At 37.6% G+C, this 20,318-nt stretch overlaps 1 protein-coding gene across 2 annotated transcripts in view; it reads left to right on the top strand.

The window, feature by feature from the left end:
• The window catches only part of LAMA4 (laminin subunit alpha 4), a 138,006-nt gene that overhangs the window by 83,528 nt on the left and 34,160 nt on the right, over positions 1–20,318 (top strand). For both annotated transcript variants that reach the window (XM_037520257.2, XM_037520256.2), the window contains exons 16-28: positions 1,387–1,503; positions 1,976–2,155; positions 5,193–5,332; positions 8,313–8,486; positions 9,134–9,279; positions 9,705–9,867; positions 10,718–10,851; positions 11,327–11,498; positions 13,630–13,761; positions 14,896–15,038; positions 16,527–16,665; positions 17,156–17,293; positions 19,709–19,842. In XM_037520257.2, the coding sequence (XP_037376154.1) occupies positions 1,387–1,503; positions 1,976–2,155; positions 5,193–5,332; positions 8,313–8,486; positions 9,134–9,279; positions 9,705–9,867; positions 10,718–10,851; positions 11,327–11,498; positions 13,630–13,761; positions 14,896–15,038; positions 16,527–16,665; positions 17,156–17,293; positions 19,709–19,842 (1,912 nt within the window). The remainder of the gene's footprint in view (positions 1–1,386; positions 1,504–1,975; positions 2,156–5,192; positions 5,333–8,312; positions 8,487–9,133; positions 9,280–9,704; positions 9,868–10,717; positions 10,852–11,326; positions 11,499–13,629; positions 13,762–14,895; positions 15,039–16,526; positions 16,666–17,155; positions 17,294–19,708; positions 19,843–20,318) is intronic.

Here is a 20,318-nt window from a genome sequence, read left to right as displayed (position 1 = left end):
TCTCCTATTTTGAGCAAAGTTTCCAAATACATAAAAATTCAGTTTTAGGCTATGCACAATTAGAAATTAACTTTTAAAAATAATACCATTTGCAGCTGCATAAAAAAACTTGAAATAAAATCTGATGAACAATGCTAAGATCTCTACACATGAAGTTATAATACATAACTAAAAGAAATTAAATATCATCTAAATAAAGATCAAACTGAAATTTTAGTTCTAAAGAAGAATAAATTAAAACTACATTAAGTAGAAGACACAAATTTATAAAAATGATCATTTTCCCAAATTTATCTTTAGACTCAGTGTGGTATCAATTGAAGTGTCAGAACTCTATGTAAATATACAGGATGGTTCTAGAAATTTTATGTAAATAGGGGGCAGGGAAGCATAGTCAGCACAATCTTGAAGGATAAAAATAAAGCTGGAGGCCCTCCATGGTGGCACAGGGGTTAAAGTCTCAACCCTATCAAGCTATCACCAGCCACTGCAGCATCAGCATGAGTTGGATCCCCTGCCAGGGATCTAACCCACATGGCACAGCAGACCTCTCCTGTCTCGCCTGCTGCTCCCCTCAGCAGTGTATTTCAGTAGATCTGCCTGTTCTACTCCCCACTCTGTCTCTGGCGAATCCTCTCACCCCCTACACCTGGCCTATACCCCAGTTTTTGTATGCATCAGTAAATAAAAATAAATCTTTAAAAAAAAATAAAGCTGGAAGACTTCAATATATATCGAGTTACAAATCTACAGAAATCAAGACAGATATAAATGAAATTTAAAATTTATAATACTGATCATTTCTTTTGAATAAAGTTTAAAAATAGATACTACTAACAGATGGAGATAGAATTCAGAGTAGTGGTCCCCTCTGGATAATCTTAGAGAACGCAGAGAGCCATGAAGGTGTTAATAATGTTTTTTCTTTACATACTTTGCAGTAATTTGTGAAAATTCATCAAGCTGTGTGCTTATAATGTGTGTTTTAGTGACTAAAATTTTATTAAAACAGTTCAGAAAAATGGATTTATTCTTATATAACCAGTCATTGCCACAAATAGAGATCAATCTTTTCAGCTTTTTGTAAATGGTGTTCCTAGGTGTCATTTGTCACAGCAGCACTTCATTTTCTAATCAAAGAAATTAGCCATTAATTCTATAGCTTTTATGAGTAAATTTATGGCATCCTAAATCCCTCCCCAAACTGTTACCAGTTTCCTGCCATTCTATACCTCTTAATTGAAAGGCCACTTTTCAGAATTAGTGTTCTATGTTCAGATCAGACTCAGAATACTATTGCAGATAACTCCATGGCCCAATAAGAATTTTCCTTGTGGACACGTTTTCCCTGCATCTTGGTCCCATGTTTTGACCGCTCCTCTGCAGGCAATGAAGAGGCAGTAGCTGACACCACCAGGCGTGTGGGTGGGGCGCTAGCAAGGAAGAGCGCCCTTAAAAACAGATTAAGTGATGCCGTCAAGAGGTTACAAGCAGCAGAGAGAGGTAAGCATCACAGACAGAACTAAAAACTCATCTGTTTTTTAAAATGAAACTTTGGGATGGAGGGCAGTGGTGGAAATAAACCTTTGAGGAAGTAGTAGGTGATTCCTTATCAACCTTTTTTAAATAAGTATTTTTTGATGACCAAAGAAACTGCAAATACCAAAAAATCCTCGCCAATGCTTATTGTTTTTTGACTTTTTCATAATAACCATTGTGAAGTGAGATTGCATTATGGTTAAATTTACCTTTTAATTTGAAAAGAATTTTAATGAGACTAGAGTCAAGTTCACTTATTGATGCTTCCTACAATACTCTTGTGCCTTATACCAAATCAACATATTTAAAAGTTTTAGTTTAGCTTAAAAGCCCAAAATTTGAAGTTTGTCTCATCCCAGTGATTAAATAGATGTCAATGTCCCCAGCAAATGTCCTCCTCCTCTGCAAAGTGACTAGCCTTGTGTTCTGTGTGAAGGTGATGCTCAGCAGCGCCTGGGCCAGGCCAAGCTGACCCTGGAGGAAGCTAACAAGACCACACAGCAAGTCCAAAGTATCACCGACCCGCTTGCCAGCAATCTAACCAGCTGGTCACAGAACCTTCAAAGCTTTGACTCCTCTGCTTACAACACCGCTGTGGACTCTGCCAGAGATGCAGGTATGCCTAAGGATGTTGCAGTTTGCATCCAGTTGAGGAATTAGCCATTAAATGATGCACATTTTTTTTATTAAAAAGCAATTTTCTTCTTTTGGGTTTTAGTTTGGACTATTGCAAACATTAACTTAGAAAAGGAGAAAATCTTTTGCTCAGTTCATCTGTATTGGTAAAGTCATTTATTTCTGTGTGAAGTAATGGAAAAACATGTTTTTATCAATGTAAGACTGATCCTTGAAAGAAGCTCATTCACATCTAAGATTCAATAATCTTAACAAAATATTGATTTGTGTTTAGGGAAAAAAATACTTAATGGCATTGTTTTGACTACATAGCATTGTTTTCACCCAAGTTATTACCAACAAGTACTAACTATGGCCAAAGTAAACTCAAGCTTCCCATTAAAAATGGTGTTGACCAACTTGAATATACAGATTTATAGCAACGCAATATTTTGATGCCTAACTAATTTATTTAGTTACGCATGTACGTTAAAATTACATATTTTTTGAGAAATTTCCTTTTTACAGTTTCGTGTTTTTCTTCAATTTCTTCATCTTAAATATCAATGTCTCAGTCATAACTAGAATTTTCAGTTCTCTGCATGACTTTGGAGACCATATTGCCTTCTTCCATCTGAGTTAAGAAATGGCTTTATGAATCTCTCTGTTATTTGCCTATTACTAGAAATTTTATCCAGAATCATAAATATCCATTCCCATAACACGAAGATATGTCTTTTATATTTGTAAAAATTTCAAGTATCCTTACATCTCAATTTTAAGAGATGTCCTTACCTTTCAATTAATGAACTTCTCAATTGATTTTAAATTTGATTTATAAAAGATTTGCCTATATGACATCCAATATTTTCATTTATAAAGATATTGCCTCATGAATATTTATTTAATCTGGGTTATATGAATATTTATTAAATCTGGTTTATTTATTTTCATTCTTTATTCCCCAGTGATTTTTATTCCAGTGATTCCAATAAGCATCCAAAAGTCACACCAACTAAAATAACTTCAGACTACTATGTTTTCCTCAATGACATTTTGTGGTTCATAACAAAATAAATTAAAAAACATAACAAAATATAAGACTTGTAAAGACTTAAATATAAGATGTTTCCCTTTTGCTAAGAGAATTAAGGATAAAGTATGCTGGTTTCTATACATTTCCATAGTCAAAATTAATATGATGCTTTAAATATGCTTTATTTTATATAAGTAAAATATACTATATATTTAAAGACTATTACATTATAAAATGGCTTTTGCAGTCTGTAATCCCAACAATGAATTTTTGCTTATATAGCAATACTAATCAATAAAATAAACTGATAGTTGCTATTATCCTATTTAATTCCATTCCACCTCATCCCCTAAGTAGAGATAAAAGATGGTTCCTTGACTCACTGACGTAGTCCTTGAATGAGTTCAGGGAACTCCAATTAGAGGCTTGCTCTTGCCCAGCTGCTGATACTTAGTGAGGCCCTGCCCTTAGTAGGAAAAAACACCCAGAACATATTAATTCTCTGGTGCTGCAGTTCTCAAACCATTGGGTCCAGCAGCCCCACTCCTAACCCCAAGCCCAACCCCACCCCCCAGAGTTTCTGAATCAATAGATTTGGGACGGGGTAAGAGAATTTGTCTTTCTAATACAGTCCCTAAGTGAAACTTATACTGATGGTCAGGGAACCACCCAGTCATTCAAATTTCAGAGAGATTTATGCCCTTCTCTGTGCTTTGGGTTTCTCTCAGCAAGCTGTAGTTTTATGATTTGTGCTCTGCTCCATATGTGCATTATATAGTTTGTTTTTTTAAAAAAAAAACTTGTACCATCATCCTTGTCTGGGCCCATAGACTCTGGCTGCCTGCCCTCACCTGGGCAAAACCACCACTTTTCTTGGTGCTACCTTGTTTCCTTCATTTAGCTCCACCTGCAGACCATAGAAGCAGCAGCAATGTGATATGTGATGGACATCCTGGAAAACACCCTTTCTACCTCCTTTTGCACTACATTCTTTTGAGCTGCTATTTCAGTTACATTCAAAACTCAAAAAGCACCATTTGCTGTATGGTAAAAGAGACATCTGTCATGGACCCTGCCCTTTAGAAATGTATATTAAAAGTCCGCTTGCTCTAAATACAGTTTTGGTTTTTTTTAAAAGATTTATTTATTTATGTAAGTATTGGGTACAGTCAGAAGTGCAGGAGGGTGAGAGAATTCACCAGAGCCAGAGCAGGGAGCAGAACAGACAGACTGACGAGGTACACTGCTGAGGGGAGCAGAGGGCACGGCAGGGGAGGTCTGCGCGCCATGTGGGACCCTCACTCAGTGGCCAGGGATCAAGCTGGCACTGCAGAGGCTGTGGGCAGCTTCGCAACCCAGCGCTCAACCACTGCGCCACTGGGGAGGCCCCTCTAAATACAGTTTATAGGCCAGTATGTATTATAAACCCACAACATAGGAATTGATTATGCTTTGGGCATAATTTTGCAGGATTAAAAATCACTTCTTATACTTCTACCAAAAGTAACCATATATTTGTTGCCCCTTCATCTGATTCCTAAAATATATTAATATTGTGCTATTGACACAAGTGATTGTAGGGGCAGGAATGGACACGGTGCAGGTTTTCTAATATCCAGCAGACCGGGTAAAGGAGGAGTCCTTGGAGCCCTCAGTGGTTTTTGCAGGTCTTTTATTGGGATTTACCTGGAACACAGCAGGCAGGGGTGCTGGGAGGCTGAGGGGCTGGCAGGCCTCCCAGCCCCCAGCAGGTCTTCACTCTATGGGCTCTCTGGCCTTCTCTCGGCTTCGGCTTCTGCTGGCGTCCCTGTGACACCGCCCTTAAAAGCCCAGTCTCAGCCCAGGTGAATCCCATCTACCTATGCCCACACCCTATTCCAGGTGCCTGCCATCAGGCATGCATTCAGGACCGCAGGGTTCCGTCATCTATCCTGATGGTGGGAGGGCAGAAATGCCTGACATTTTTCCTTACCCTACAGTGATAAATTTTTATTAACTGCAGTAAGAAATCTGTCAGAAGTTGTCCCTCAGCTCCTGGACCAGCTTCGTACAGTCGAGCAGAAGCGGCCTGCAAGCAATGTTTCTGCCAGCATCCGGAGGATCCGAGAACTCATTGCTCAGACCAGAAGTGTCGCCAGCAAGGTAACCCCAGAAGAGTCATCACTCAGTGCTAATGAGAACAAGAGGATGAGTTCCAATTTCTCAGGCAGCTTCCAGAGCCTGGAACCTTTCCACTGCATTACACTACTCAGTGGTTCTCAGTCCATATGTTCATTAGGATCATATGAGGAGTTTTTGAAAGGAAACCAACCTCAAAATAAACATCAGGCTCTCTGCAGAAAAACCTCAGCATCTATGGTTTTTTAAAGCTCCCCAGTGAGTCAAATCTATAGTCAAGATTAAGAAGCAGAGACTTAGTCAACAAAGCTCATAGAGCAAAAGAAATCAAGTAAAGCTAATCCCAATTAAAAACTCCATCATTAGTAGTAATAGTAGTAGCACTAGTAATACTAGTAGTAATGACCTTAACAGCTATTTCGATGTGATTACTATCTAATAATCTTGCACTTCTATCTCTCTGATGAATTACTGGGTATAACATAGGTGACTTGAAGTTTTTATTTGCTCCACAGACTTAGCTGAAGAACTACATACTAACTAAGGTCTGCCGCACCATGTGGGCTTCTCGCCGGCTGGCGGGGATCGAACCCGCGCTACAGAGGCTGCAGACAGCTTCATAGCACTGCATTCAACCACCTGCACCACCAGGGGAGGCCTAGGAATCATTTTTTAACAGCCAAATCATATGGTTTTATTTTCTCAATTGAGAATTGGCTGGAACACACTATTGGCCCAAATTAGTGACAGAAATAAGAATGAGAAATCAATTATTTGGTAATGAGGATATTGTTCTTGTTAAACATACCCAACTTTCAAATGTATTATGATGCCTGTACCAAACTACAATTTTTTTTTAGATATTTACCCTTTTTAGATACCTTAGAGCACATTTCTTTTTTTTTTTTTTTAAAGATTTATTTATTTATTTATACAAGCACTGGCCACAGTCAGAAGTACAGGAGGGTAAGAGAACTCACCAGAGCCAGAGCAGGGAGCAGAACAGGCAGACTGATGAAATACACTGCTGAGGGGAGCAGCGGGCATGGCAGGAGAGGTCTTCGTGTCACTTGGGACCCTCGCCAGCTGCCGGAGGTTGAACCGGCGCTGCAGAGGCTGCGGGCAGCTTCACAGCCCAGCGCTCAACCGCTGCACCACCAGGGGAGGCCCCTTAGAGCACATTTCAAAAAAGGTTTATCATAAAAATATAACGATCCTCAAAGCTAGGTTTCTGTGAGTGCTTTCTTATAATTTTACTTAATTGAAGCAGAATTTTTGGTACATTATCTGCTAAAACCTTTTTCTAAAGAGACTCCTGGCTCTCTGTTGGGGAAGCATACTTAGTTCCCCAAAATGAGGTGCTTTCTGTGCTGATATACATCCTTCTCAGATTCTCATTTTTTACAAAAAGACTTCTGTCCCAAACATTGTTCCATTGTTTATTAGGATGTATTGATCTTGACTCAACAGGCAGCATAGGACATTCACACTCCAGACATTTGGGAACCTAATCTTGAGCTCACTGATCATCAATGTTAATTAATTGATATCAATGCATTTAATTTATCACAAATATTTACACACATGGCATCAATATACATAGTTCATCTACTTCTGAATGCTCCAAAACCCACTATGCATCCAGCTCAGTATATCACACAGGGCTTCTTAGAAATGAGTTTACTGAGTTGTGCTTTGTTATGATGTCTTCCTGAGAAGCATTGTAAAAAACATCTAAATGAACTCATCATTGTAATTATAATGATAAAGTCAGGCATTAGACAGCACTTTATCGTTATCTTTTTTTCTCACAAGAAATTTATTGGCTTAGTTTTACAAATGAGGAAACTAAATTTTAAGTAACTTGTTACTAAGTGGAAGACTCAAATTTCAAGATCCCAGTTCAGACTTGAAAGGTGCTTCTAGACCCCTCCCAACAGTCAGAATGTTGCTGACAGCCTGATACCATGCTCCTCTTTTGAAGACCTTGGAGAGAAAGTCCTGCCTATACTAGTACCCAAGATTAGTTATACTTCTTTTGTGAATTACTTGTTAACTTCATGGACTTTGTGAATTGTATAATTGACTAGGTATCCCTTTAAGATATTTAGTTCACTCCAAACAAGTATGTAGTTCATTGTGGACTTCTCATTCTTTTTTTTTTTTTTTTTTTTTTTTTTTTTTAGAGGCATGTTTTTCATTTATTTCTTTATTTGTTTGTTTGTTGATACATGCACTGGGTACAGTCAGAAGCACGGGAGGGTGAGAGAATTCACCAGAGCCAGAGCAGGGAGCAGAGCAGGCAGAAGGACCGAAGTACACTGCTGAGGGGAGCAGCGGGCGGCAGGAGAGGTCTGCGCGCCATGTGGGACCCTCCTCCGGCGGCCGGGGAGCAGCCGGGGATCGAACCTGCGCCGCAAAGGCTGCGGGCAGCTTCGCAACCCAGCGCTCAACCACTGCGCCACCGGGGAGGCCCCGGACTTCTCATTCTTAATCTACTTTGTCACTCTTCTTTTTTTTTTTTTTTTAAGATTTATTTATTTATTTATACAAGAACCGGGGTACAGTCAGAAGTGCGGGAGGGTAAGAGAATTCACCAGAGAGAACAGAACAGGCAGACTGATGAAATACACTGCTGAGGGGAGCAGCAGGTGCAGCAGAAGAGGTCTGTCGTGCCATGTGGGACCCTCACCAGCGGCCGGGGATCAAACTGGCTCTGCAGAGGCTGTGGATAGCTTCGCAGCCCAGCGCTCAACCACTGCGCCACCAGGGGAGGCCCATCACTCTTTTTTTTAACTCTATTTTAAATCCAAACTATTGCATTTTCGTCTGCCTTACATCCTTTCTCTAACAATCTGAGTATATAAGTAAATAAATAAGGGTGTGAAGGAGAGTAGAACTCAGAAACCCCTCTAAGAAATGAGGAAAGTCCATTGAGATTGATGGGAAAGTGCCTTGCGCCTGTCTGCATAGTATTTTTGATGGAATAATTTTGCAACTCCAGATCCAAGTCTCCATGATGTTTGATGGCCAGTCAGCAGTCGAAGTGCACCCCAGAACCAGTTTGGATGACTTAAAGACCTTCACATCCCTGAGCCTGTACATGAAACCTCCTGTGAAGCAGTCAGAACTGACTGGGATTGCAGATCAGTTTATCCTGTACCTCGGAAGCAAAAATGTAAGAGATTGAGGTTTTAAAAGATGGAATAATATTGAAAGAAAAGATAAGTATTTTTCTCTTGCCTTAAAACAAAACTATCTATACAAACAAAAAAAATTCACATTCTGGAACCTGAAGTTATAAATCATTTTAATGTCAAGACAAAAGTAGTGATTTAAGAAAGGTCATTCTATATGCGAGATAGATCTGGGGCTGCTTCTTATCAGCATCACACAGCTCACCTCAAGGAGTCTGGATGTAACATTTCAAATACCTTTGGAATAACAGAGACCTATTATGTTTGATGCTGACACCTGCTTAAAGATTCATAGCACATGTTTGTCAAGCTGCTTTACATTCCTGGGCTAGCCAACAAAGTAAGCCCATTTCTAGATGCAGCAAATGTCCACAAGCCTGCAGTTGCTTGCTTTCTATTCACAATGTACTTGCAACCAGCACACAGACCAGAATACTGTAACACTGACCAGGAAGCTGGAAAGGAAAAAGTGCTGCCCAGTTTAATTGGAGCTTCTGGTAATAATTCAGACCAGATATACCTAGTAGACAGCCAAGCATTTGATTGCAGGCTTATCCTTTAAAGAAATGAAAATAAAGATGATATTCATTTCTAAGGATTTTATTTCAGTGATTTCTTAACATTTCAGGCCAAAAAAGAATATGTGGGTCTTGCAATCAAAAATGACAACCTGGTATACATTTATAATTTGGGAACAAAGGATGTAGAGATCCCCCTGGACTCCAAGCCTGTCAGTTCCTGGCCTGCTTACTTCAGCATTGTCAAGATTGAAAGGTAAAGTAAACCGGTGACAAAGGGCTTTTAAGCATATTTCATAAGAAATCTGTTGAATGTACTCACACACATACACACACACACACACACACATGCACACTCTTCCTGTGGATGTTGTTGTGAGTAGTAGTTTCTTCCCTTTATTCTAAATCATCTTTCTTCCATTATTCCTGCATCCCTTCCCAAACTTTAGTGAAAAAAAAGATTAGATAGTATTATTTATATATTTGTTTGGTCTTTTTATCTGGCCAACCCAAGAATTAATTTCAAGATGGAATGTCCTTTTTCTCACATCTCTTGATTGTTGGTACTCTATGTTTGTGAATGTGAAAATATCAAATCGCCAATATGTAAATAGAAAAAACTAATATTTTGGCATTAAAAAATATTTTCTGGCTAAGGGAGAAAATTATTTATCTCAACAGGGTAGGAAAACATGGAAAAGTGTTTTTAACAGTCCCAAGTCTAAGTAGCACTGCAGAGGAGAAGTTTATTAAAAAGGGGAAGTTTTCAGGAGATGACTCCTTACTGGACCTAGACCCTGAGGACACTGTGTTTTATGTTGGTGGGGTACCTTCAAACTTTAAGGTAAGCTATCCCGCTATATTATAAATTATTACAAATCTGCAATGATTATTTTTCAAAATTCATAAAACCTACAATGATGTCAAGGGGAGAACAGAAACCTTGCCATTTTAAGGAAAAGCTTAGCTTACTTGGTCGTAGAATTCTGAATCAGGTTCTATAAATCTGGTCTCTAATACTTATATTTTCATAGTGTCAAATGCTTTCAAGCTGTAGCTAACACCAGAATATCAGTTCATTTCATTCTGATATCTCCTATGTAATTAATATTACCTTTATCCTAAACAAGGTAACATTGTGGGTTTATATCTAATGTTTAGTTTTGCAGGTGGCAGTTTCAAAAACTCAGTTATCTTAGAGAATTTAGGGATGAAATAATACCTAGGATGGGGAGAAGTGAGACCTAAGGGGGAGTATGACATGATCTGATGAAGGGAAGATAAAGAAAACCCCAAGAAAGTGATGAGTTGATGTAGGATTTCACTTCCAGGGCTATCACTTACCAGGTGTAAGCATATTATTGTACTCTCAGAATTACTTCCCCTTTCTTTATATAAGAACAGGAATGCACATCTAACAGAGCTGGTATAAGGATTGATTTTGGTCATGCATTCATTGTCCAGGGTGTGACGAGCACAGAGTATATATGCTCGGTAAATTCCACTGCTCTGCTTAAATATGCATGACTGAAAAAACATTGTTTAAATGGATTTGGCATAGACTAGACACAAACCCAGGTTCAGAGAGATATCACTGAGTAGGTCTCTTGACCTGTTATTTGTCATTGCCTATTCTGGACCATCTGGATGATATGTGATCACGCTCAATTGACTTTACCTTACCTGTTACACAGCTCCCTGGCAGCTTAGACCTGCCTGGCTTCGTTGGCTGCCTGGAATTGGCCACTTTAAATAACCATGTGATCAGCTTGTACAACTTCAAGCACATCTATAATATGGATCCCTCCAAGTCAGTGCCCTGTGCAAGGTAAGGAAATGTTAAAGAACTGAAGACTTCAATAGGCATGAAAGAGCAGCAGAAGAAACAGCTGTGGGTCAGTATGTGGGATCTCACTCTTCTCTTTGGGAATACCACCTTTGAAAGTGCATTAATGTCAAGCCACAAAGCATTCATTAATTCTTCTCTACCATACAGAAAATGTGCATGTATTAAAAGTGTTAAAAAAAAAAAAACTTGTTTACAGCTTTGATTTAGGATTCCAGCAACAGGGGTTCCATTTCATATTTCTATTGTGTTAGCATAGAGAGCATAGAGGAAATCCATTAAAAACAATTCATTTAATGTACCTGTATGTGTGAGTTATGTCTTACATCTCCCCTGCAGTCATCAGGACTTCCTATATATATTGTAAGGTGGATGGAAGATACCTTGAGAATGTTGAAAGAGCCTCACTTGAAAAGCATAATAGAAACTGTAACAGATCCCTGGGTTTTCATTTCAGAGATAAACTGGCCTTCACTCAGAGTCGGGCTGCCAGCTACTTCTTCGATGGTTCCAGTTATGCTGTGGTGAGAGATATCACAAGGAGAGGGAAATATGGTCAGGTGACGCGCTTTGACATAGAAGTTCGAACACCAGCTGACAATGGCCTTGTGCTCCTGATGGTCAATGGAGTGAGTAAAATAAAAGGCTTCCATTTTCTCCTTTATTTCTTGTGCTTTCTGCTATACATGTTTCCAGGTATCTTCCCCATTTGAGTGTGTCATGACATCAGGCTGATTTTTTCAGTTTAGGAAACAAAATTAGATTTTATTTTCCCTTTAGGAAAGTGAGATCAGCAGTAAATATAAGCAGTCCTCAAATGTATTTTTGGATGTACATGATATATGTCCTTTAATAAACTAAAGGAATTTTGAGGAAAATCAAGACCAAGATCTGCAGTATGTCTGCCAAAATTTAGCACTGACAGTAAAAAAATAAGTTTACACGCTTTTAATATATATACAGGGGCCTCCTTGGTGGTGCAGAGGATAAAGACAGTGCTATCAAGCTATCGCCAGCCACTGCAGCACAAGTTCAATCCCCGGCAGGCCAGAGAGCAACCCACATGGCGCAGCAGACCTCTCCTGTCTTTCCCTCTGCTCCCCTCAGCAGTGTAATTCAATAGCTCTACCTGTTCTGCTCCCACTCTCTTTGGTGAATTCTTTCACCCCCCATACCTGTGGTCTACAACCCAGTTCTTTTATGCATAAATGATCTTTAAATATATATATATATATATATATACACACACGCATACTCATAAATGATAAGTATATTCTACATATGGATATAATATTCAAAACTAGGAATAAAACACAAATTTTGTAAAGACAATAAAAAACTTCCTGCCATTTTTAGGAAACATCTCTCCTGAGTACAACTTTCTTAAAAAAAAGAGTTACTCTCTCATTCATTATACAATAATAATACCTTAGCCTTGAAGTGACAAATCAAGTATTTTTTTTTAATAACTAGTGGGTTTCATACTATTAAAATATATTCATCATCACAAATAAAGGTCAATAAATTTAAAATAATTTATCTTGTAAAGAAAAATATGTAGTTATCTTTATCCTTCACAGAATTTTTAGGAATTTGTAGAAAGTTGTCTGTAAATATCGAGGTGGCTCAAAATATTTTCTCAATAGAAAATCATTGAAAAATTAGTAATCTAATTCACCTCACTCATATATCCACATGACCAGGTACACATAACCTGCAATACATTGCAACAGGCTGAGATCACAGAAATGAGTGAGGGGCCATCACCAGCCCCTTCAAGTGTGGAATTCACATACCATGTGAACCCTATGAAAATCTATCTCAAGTGTGGAATTCACATACCATGTGAACCCTATGAAAATCTATCTAAAGGACAAAATTAAGGCCCAGAGTCAATTCATGCATTAAATATTAAAGGTTAGTTTTTCTCCCCTCTATTTCAGAGTTTTAAAATGAGTCATATAAATAGAAATTGGAATAATTTCTTTCTATCCCCAACAGATCGCTTGCTACATTCTCAACAGTATACAAACACACTCTGGCACTTCCTATAGAATAGGGACCTCATCACAACACCTTGTTTTTCAAGTCCACTGAATTTTGTGATGAACCATCTTCTGAAGCAGACAAGTCTGGCCAGAAAATTACTTGAGTGTTACAGAATTACTTTGGTTCTTGGACATCATGTGGTTCAAGTGCATAATAATTTCATATTTGTTTGCATAAATCCATTGTTTCAAAATAACAGAGAAATGACTTTCATTTTTAAATATCCAGATTTGCCCAAAATCTGGGGATTTCTTCTCCACATTCCTTGGGACTATTTTTCAATATCACCCATTTTCCTCTCACAGTAAAATGCAATTACCAATTGTGTTATGATTTTTCAAAAGTTGTCTGAGAAAAAGCAGTTGAATTCACATGATGTATAATATTCTGTTTTCAAGAATTTCAAAAGATCAATGAAATTGACCTTTAAAATTGAAATTTTAAATGAATTAAAATTTCATTAATTCAAGTAAAAAAAGCAAAAGAAGATAGTTTTAATTTGTCTATAAATATTAACACTTTGTTATATGACTACAATACCTAATTACTGCTGGAAGTAGTTGTGATTTTTATTTCACAACAAGAGTTTCATGAGACTTCCTTAGTCAAGCAATTTCAGTAAAAAAGAAGAGTGCTATTTCTCAGATTCAGCTAAATCTTCACTTTCATAATAGCAGGCTCTCATATCTTTTAACTTCTTTCTCTCCACAGAGTATGTTTTTCAGCCTTGAAATGCGCAATGGTTATCTACATGTATTCTATGACTTTGGATTTAGCAATGGCCCTGTCCATCTTGAAGACACATTGATGAAAGCTCGTATAAATGATGCAAAATACCATGAGGTACAAATTGTTGCGATATAGGTGGTTTGTTTGGTTTTGTTGTACTCAGAGCTATTGATCCAATCAGAGGGTCAAATGAGGTAGGTGGGATAGTAATTAAACTAAATACCTTCACACCTAAAGTACAACTGCAAGGCCCTCATCCACCCAGCAACAGGACAACAATTACTTTTAAAGAATGGATTTTTAAAATCAATTGACATTTCCAATAAAAAAATCATTTAAAGATGCCTTATACTTCTCTTGCCCTCCCGCACATCTGGCCTGTACCCCGGTCTTGAATGAATGAATAACTCTTTAAAAAAAAAAAAAAGATACCTTTTACTTGCTTCATTGACCAAAAAATTCCCATTAGTGCTCAATATCTCAATTACTATGGCACTCCTATAGAATCCTTCTACAATTTGTTGAAAATGACAGTGTAGTTACACAGCCACTTTTTAATTTATCCTTTGAGTCCTACTAAGTATATAAAGAGTACATGTAAGTAAATATAAAACTTTTTAAATCATTGTGCAGAACTTAAAAAATACTAATATAGGTTTCCTTATAAAGAGAGCCCACAAAAAAAGAACTTTAACCTTAAAACAGATGTACAGTAAAACACATAAAAAATATAGTATCTTTTAAATTAAACTGAACTGCAAGGCATAGGAGGTCATAATTTTTTCCCTTTTCAGTTCAGTTCACAGTGTTTACGGGAAATAGTTTATAATAAAAGAATATTTTTAACTATTTTGATGACTAGCATTTTCACAAATTCGTTAGAGCCTCTCACTGTGGCACCAAAAAATGACAACTGGTAATAGTTTAGGGTCCAGAAATCACCTGCTTATAATTCATTCTCAGATCCCCTCAAAGAGACTTCAAATACAATAGGTCTCATCACAAAATTTTTCTTAGACTGACTCCTTCTCCATGTGAAACTCCTTTTCCAAAAAAAGTGAACTTCTAGTTATATAAACAAGAGTTTTCATGTCTATGAGTAAGAAAGGAAAGTCAACTCCTCATTTTGTGAACCCACAAGCACAACATGGAAGCCCAGCTTAACTAGAAAAATTAAAATATATAGCCATCTTCAAAAAGCTGATTGTTAAACAGTGATCAAGACTTACAACATGTTATTTCTCCCAGATCTCAATAATTTACCACAATGATAAGAAAATGATTTTGGTAGTTGATAGACGGCATGTCAAGAGCATGGACAATGAAAAGATGAAAATACCCTTTACAGACATATACATAGGAGGGGCTCCCCCAGAAGTCTTACAATCCAGGTAAGGTCTGTATGTGTGTCGAGATGAAGTAGCTGGCTATTCCTAATGCACTGGGCTGAGTATTTGACATCCAAAAGAGATCTATAAAAGGCCAAGCACTTCCCCTTGCTTCTTCTACACAAGTAGAGGCATGTACCTTCATGCACCCTCTCAGCCAGTCCTCATGACCCCCTTAAATCAGCAATTATTTTGTTACTCTTCAAGTTTCTATAAGTTTCTTCAACTATTATATTACTTTTGGAACATATTCTGATGCAATATTTCTCACTAGCAAAAGGAAAGGCAGAGCCATGTGTACTATATGAAAACAAGGCAATATTGTGCTCTTTATTATTGTTTTAGTCTTAATTTAAACTTATTTGAACTCTCAGATAGCATCTGAGGGCACAAACAATTTTAAATTTATCTAGGTGGTATTCTCATGCATTCAAAAATTCAGCTTCAATTCATAATATGAGAGTATCCATTCATATTATGAATTCATAGTATCAGTCAGGCTTAAAACTAAGAGAAAACTTTAGGAAATTCCAGTCCAATTCCAGCCAAATCTGGCTCAACCTATTCATCAGAATAACCTAGAGAGCTTTCACAAATACCACTGCCCATGACCATGCTCCAGAAATTGTAATTGGTTTAGGATAAGGCTCCAACATCAAGCTTCCTTGCCAAGCTAAATACCTTCTCCAGTTCCTTCAACCATGCCATATGGGATATTTAACCCTATGGTTGCCATTATATACACCTCATCCTGTCAGTGTGGCCCTCCATGGGTGAACTTGTCAAAGCGAAATATAGTTTGGCCAGTGTTCATCTAAAATACATTGAAGTCATTGTGGCTTGGTCAAATCTCACCTCAGACTAATTTATTCAATATCCAATAACTTGTTCTTGGGTACCTGCTATATACTAGGCATATAGACTGAGCTAAATGCCATCTCTGATCTTAACGATAAAAGATTTATTTCTTTCCTGTTGATCCAAAGACATAGCATTGACTAAGACATTCCTCCACCCTTAGTTGATTACAACATGTTGTAGATGTAGTTGAGAAGATGAATCCATGATCCATGTGGATTACTGGAAGACTAAAGACTGGATTCAAATCCAAACTTAACATTGTGACATGAGAAATAAGTTAATATTTCCTAGTTTAATTTTATAGATTAAACCATGTGAAACTGCCAAAAACTGACCATTTCAACCTACAAATATGTTACTTCCTTATGGTTCAAGATAATAATCTGTAAATGGGAAATAACAGCAGCAGCATTGATCTCCTGAATTTTTAGAGATATAATTAGCTAATGTTAAGTTAAAGGATTTTGAAAACTGTAAGTTAAAGGATTTTTTTTTTATCAAAGAAAGCATGAGGATAAGACTGATTTTGAAGCTACTATAAATGACTAACTAAAATCAAATTTCATTGCTTACAAATGCAGAAATAAATCATCATTATCTATATCAGTGAAGACTAATTTTCTTTTCCAGGACCCTAAAAGTACACCTTCCCCTAGATATCAACTTCAGAGGATGCATGAAGGGTTTTCAGTTCCAAAGGAAAGATTTCAATCTATTAGAGCAGACAGAAACCCTGGGACTTGGCTATGGGTGCCCAGAAGACTCTCTTGTAAGTACCAGTCAGTCAAAAGCCTTTAAATGAATACAAAACATCACTCTCAGATCTAGAAAAGTTAGTATCAACTTCTCTGGGATACTAGGTACATCCTGGTTCCCTCTGCCACCAACAGAAAGAGTAATTTAAGCTAGAATGGCTTGTGGTGGTGGTGGGTGGGTGGGGGCATCCCCTTTGTTTTCTCCAGTTGCTTCAGTTTCCCATGGTAAGGGCTTCCAAAGTCCAGAGGGCTGTGCAAGCATGGTTATTCACTCAGAGTAGAGAAATAGAGAAGTTGGAACCCCATCAGGTAGAAGAATGCAGAAGGAAGGCTAAGATGCCTGCATTCCAATATAAATCAGAAGTTAAAACTATTAATGTCGAAACTAACAGGTAAGGCCTTTGGCCTTTGAGAAATTTGATAAACATCCATCTGATAATCATCACAAGTACCGCGTTAATCTTCCTTTTTTTCTTTCTTTCTTTCTTTCTTTTTGGCACACAGATATCTCGCAGAGCATATTTTAATGGACAGAGTTTCATTGCTTCAACTCAGAAAATATCTTTCTTTGATGGTTTTGAAGGAGGTTTTAATTTCCGAACATTACAGCCAAATGGGTTACTGTTCTATCATGCTTCAGGAGTAAGTATTCGTTTTTCCCTGAGGAAATTTTTTTGTGATAATTATTTCATCTATTAAATATTTTTAAAGCATGTTAGAATTGATTGTTTATTCATATTAATTTTGGCTCACATGTACATATGGAGAGTGCCTTATTTCAGAATTTTATAAGATATTATAAATATTGTCCCTTGGGAGTTCTTAACCCAGGATTTGTAAACCCATCCCTGAGAGGTACATGGAAAGAATTCAGTGAATCTGAGGACACAGGGAGGGAAAAATTACATCTTTACTTTCTTTAACAAGAATTTAGTATTGTCTTTTTATATATAAAAATTTATTTATGCATACAAGAACTGGGGTGTAGGCCAGAGGTGCGGGGGGGTGAGAGGATTCACCAGAGACAGAGTAGGGAACAGAGCAGGCAGAATTACTGAAGTACACTGCTGAGGGAAGCAGCGAGCAAGTCAGGAGAGGTCTGCTGCACCATGTGGGTATCTCCCTGACACTGGTTTAGTGATATCTTTGTATATTTGTCTCTAATAGCTAGATAAATGAAGAGAACATTTTAAAAATGTTTTGCCGGGGATCCAACTCATGCTGCAGAGGCTGCAGATAGCTTCACAGTGCTGTGCTTAGCCTCTTGTGCCACAAGGGAGGCCCAAGAATTTAGTATTTTCTTCAACTGTGAATGTTGGCAATAAACCACAGTAATTTAGCAAGTACCTGTGACTATGTCATTAATAGAAATTTTTCATTTCCTATTAGCATTGTCACAGATATCTCAAAATGTTACTGTTGTTCATTGTTACTTCCAAATAGCAATAGTTATAAGCTCTGTTACCAGATTTCATTACTTAATTTGTTAATAAAGGAAAACATGTTATCATATCACAGAATTATTGCTTTAATATTTTGAGACTACATTTCAATATAATTGGTTTTCTTTTTATTCCTACATATTTTGTCTCATTCATTTTAAATCATTACTTATAAGGAATCCAGTTGTATTCCCAAACTGCCAAAGCAGCCCCAGACACAAAAAAGATGTTAAGAGCTCTTATGTGTATGTTAAGAACATACATATGTGTAACTCATTTTATAAAATAGTAGAAAGAAAATACTTTTCTGTTCTTGGGTATCCATAGGACACTTCAGTTCAGTTTATAAAGATATGTTATCCAAGAATAAAGCAAGATTTATAGAGATTCCTTGACACTATGATCCAAATGAGTTTTCTCTGAAAAGGTCATCAACTACATACACACTGATGGTGAGGCCATAATATATATACATATATATTAGATAATGTATATCATATATATAAATATATTTTTATAATTATTGTATTCACCTATATAATCATTAAATTTATGTTGAATTTAAGTCAGTAGCATCTGTGAAAATTCACCCAAAACTCTTCTGCCACCAAACTTGCCTCAGGTGACCCTGGTTTTTTGTCCAAAGAAAGTAACGTTAAGAGCTAACTGTAGAAGCTAGAGGGAGGGTCATTTTGCCAATATTTTTATTTTTTTTAAAGATTTATTTTTATTTATTTTATTTATTTATACAAGCACTGGGTACAGTCAGAAGTGCAGGAGGGTGAGAGAATTCACCAGAGCCAGAGCGGGGAGCAGAGCAGGCAGAAGGACCGAAGTACACTGCTGAGGGGAGCAGCGGGCGGCAGGAGAGGTCTGCGCGCCGTGTGGGACCCTCCTCCGGTGACCAGGGAGCAGCCGGGGATGGAACCGGCGCTGCAGAGGCTGCGGGCAGCTTCGCAACCCAGCACTCAACTGCTGCGCCACCGGGGAGGCCCGTTTTGTCAATATTTTTAAACAAGCAATAAGCATATTTGGAAAAAGAGATGTTCATTTTTACTTCTTTTTATTTTTCTTCTTCCTCTATCAATGAAAAGCAAACGTTTTAAAAGATAAGCTAGCAAGTTAACCCATGTCTCATCACCTAGCAGTATCCCTGAGGAGAGTCAGATATTGCCTTTTCCAGGGCAAGACTGAGGGTAGAGTAGAAATGCCCCCAGTTAGGAAAGTTACTGACACTGGGTACATCTCAGCACGACAAAATCACCAGAAACATTCAGTTCAAAACATAAAAGATTTAAAGAAAAGCCCCTTGAGACTTGTCTAATTTCATAGGCAACACCAATAAGCTCAATAGGTCATTGTGTTGTGTTATTCATAGAAATTATTTCACAAAGGGGGGGGAGAGAAAGGATTAGGCTCAAAATAAGGGGGGTGCATTGTATGGGGAATATAACCAAAATGAAAATGCATACATTGTGCAAAACTGAAAAATGATGTAAGAATTATGTAAAATAAAATATTAAAAAAGAATAGAAATTATTTCACAAGTAAAATGCCTCCTCGCTGGCTGTTCCTTGAAGCAGTACCACCTGACACACTTGTACTTGCCTTTCAGTCAGACGTGTTCTCCATCTCGCTGGATAATGGCACGGTGCTCATGGATGTGAAGGGGATCAAAGTGCAGTCATCCGACCGGCAGTACCACGACGGGCTGCCCCACTTGGTCATCGCCTCTGTCTCACAGGGGAGGTACAGCATATGCCTTTATATTCTTTCCACCCGATAACTATTAGTACAGCATGGTTCTCTCAAAGGACTGTTATGAACTGCAGGCTCTTTTACTTTCTAGTATTTTTTTCAAATGATGGAAGAGACAACTTTTCAAGCAAAGTGCTATTAATTTTCAAGACATTGCAAATAAATCACTATAAAATTACTTAAAGTTTTCCCCCAGTGTAATGATAGGCTATCATCTTGAAGGAAGTGCCTGCACATGTACCACTTACTGGGTAGAATACAGTGTTTTGCACATAAAAGGAGCCCCACTAATTCTGATTTCATGTGGATTTTAATGGAGAAAATTGAAATTACTTTTATGGTCACATTTTGAAAGCTCTCATTTCATCTTTAATATATGTAGTACTGAATTTCTTTCTTTGTACCATTAGTTTACAACACTGAGTAGGTTTCAGGTGTACAGTTCTCACCCCAGCACTGATGTGTCT

The sequence above is a fragment of the Talpa occidentalis genome, unplaced genomic scaffold (assembly GCF_014898055.3).
Source record: "Talpa occidentalis isolate TD23 unplaced genomic scaffold, MPIMG_talOcc4v2.1 talOcc4.2, whole genome shotgun sequence".
Classification (NCBI taxonomy): domain Eukaryota; kingdom Metazoa; phylum Chordata; class Mammalia; order Eulipotyphla; family Talpidae; genus Talpa; species Talpa occidentalis.
This window is presented reverse-complemented; position numbering and strand designations above follow the sequence as displayed.